The following is a 1,893-nucleotide window of genomic DNA, read 5'->3' on the forward strand; positions in this document are numbered from 1 at the left end:
CCCACCTCAGTCTCCTGAGTAGCTGGGACCACAGCCACATGCCACCATACCTGGCTAATTTTTAAATTTTTTGTAGAGATGGGGTCTCACCATGTTGCCCAGGGTAGTCTCGAACTAGATCAAGCAATCCACCTCCCCTTGGCCTCCCAAAGCACTGGGATTACAGGTGTGAGCTGCTGCACCTGGCCGGAAGGCCTGCTTTTGTCATGTGATGGTGCCACGCATGCCTGGTGGGGGTACCAGAACTATCCTAAGTCTTTGTCTGCCACATCCTTCCCCATCTCATGACTCCGATCTGCCCCTCTCCATGTTCCACACAGAGACCTGCTGACGGGGTAGATGGTTGACTCCAGAACTGAACTGAGTTTGCATCCCAGCTACGGAGTGTGAACAAGACAGCCTGGCTGGCTCCTCGCGCATCTTCTGGAGCATGGATGGTGTGGAGGCGCGGCACTGACCAGACCTGAGTCCTGCGCCCAGTTCTGGCACCAGGTATGCAAGCGCGATGCTCACCTTGCTTTCCTGGGGCTCTGTTTCCTCCCTTCTACAACAGGGTAACAGTTCCCTCCGAGGCAGCAGGTGAGGATGACCTGGGAAGCCCCCTTCAAGGCCTTCCCGATGCCCCCCAGGATTAGGGCTGGCTGGGGTGCATGCCACTGCAGCGTGTGAGAAACAAACTTACCCATTTAAACCCAAAGAATGGACTTAGAGACCCGGAGAACAGCAAAAGTGAGACTCTTACTGATGGTCTCGTAAGATCAGGTGTCTGATGGGCAGGCACACCCAGCACTGTTTCAACAAGCAGTGTATCCCTCAGTGCACAGATCCCTCCCCCAGTTCCTCATAGGCTGAGTACTATGGGTTACGATTTTTCCAGATGTTGCCTACTGGTTGTTGGGTTGGAGCTTTGGGTGTTTTTTTTAAGGACTGCTTTGCTGCATTTTGTTGCAGCCCACAATGTGTTGCAATATTAGTTAGCTTAGGGGCTTTTTAAGTATTTGATTTATGACCCACGTAGCTGGGCAGGCTGGTAAGAACAGACAAAGCGAGCTATTTTGCAGGCTAGTAAACTTTCATCTTAAACTTTTTTGGTTTGGGTGAGGGCAACTAGGGGCAGAGGCTGACAAGCAGGCATTGGCTATTTAAGCAGGGGCTTAGTATATTTCGTTTCTTTTGTAGTTTGCTGACCTAAGCCAATCTAAGGCACTCTGTTTTGGAAATGGACCTCTGTCCACATTATTTCCTTTAGGCATGCTCAGCACTCACCTGGTTGTAGAGGGCGCAGATGTGCAAGGCCGTGTTCCCCGAGGCGTTCTGGGCACTCATGTCTGCCCCGTAGAACAGCAGGTGCTCCAGGTGCTGCACGTGCCCGTACCTGCAGGCCTGAAACGCAGAACCCAGGCTGTGAATCAGGAACCCTCCGCCATGACGGCCGCATGCACACACAAAGTACACCAGCCACTCGGCTTATCCTTCAATGCACAGGTCCCTCCCCCAGTTCCTCATAGGCTGAGTACTATGGGTTACAATTTTTCAGATGTTACCTATTGGTTGTCGGGTTGGAGCTCCACCAGAACCCCAAGGCAGAGCAGGGACTGGGCGGACCCCAACTCCCCACCCACCATCTGGGCAAGGGCTCCAAAGACGTCAGCAAGCACCGCCAGACCCCTGACTGTGGATCAGGGAGAACGACCTTCATGGTGGGACTGGGGACTGGTGCTCAGCTGTGAGACAGAGGGTCTGGGAAGGAGCCTCAAAGTTCCTTCCATCCTGATCCGGGGGCCTAGAGCCTAGAGGTGCAGGACGTCTTTCTCTCAACCTCAGTGCCCAGCTCCACAAGATGCAAACCAGAAGGCTCAGCCCCGGCCTCGGTTACCCAAGCTCCCCCTTCCA

General features: G+C 53.8%; 1 protein-coding gene across 1 annotated transcript in view; it reads right to left on the reverse strand.

Annotated features, from left to right (window-relative positions):
• Window positions 1–1,893, reverse strand: part of SHANK2 (SH3 and multiple ankyrin repeat domains 2) — a 669,522-nt gene that overhangs the window by 521,014 nt on the left and 146,615 nt on the right. Inside the window, exon 9 of the mRNA XM_011987076.1 lies at window positions 1,267–1,383. Coding sequence (XP_011842466.1) covers window positions 1,267–1,383 — 117 coding nt within the window. The remainder of the gene's footprint in view (window positions 1–1,266; window positions 1,384–1,893) is intronic.

This window comes from Mandrillus leucophaeus, unplaced genomic scaffold (genome assembly GCF_000951045.1).
Source record: "Mandrillus leucophaeus isolate KB7577 unplaced genomic scaffold, Mleu.le_1.0 Scaffold30, whole genome shotgun sequence".
Taxonomy (NCBI): domain Eukaryota; kingdom Metazoa; phylum Chordata; class Mammalia; order Primates; family Cercopithecidae; genus Mandrillus; species Mandrillus leucophaeus.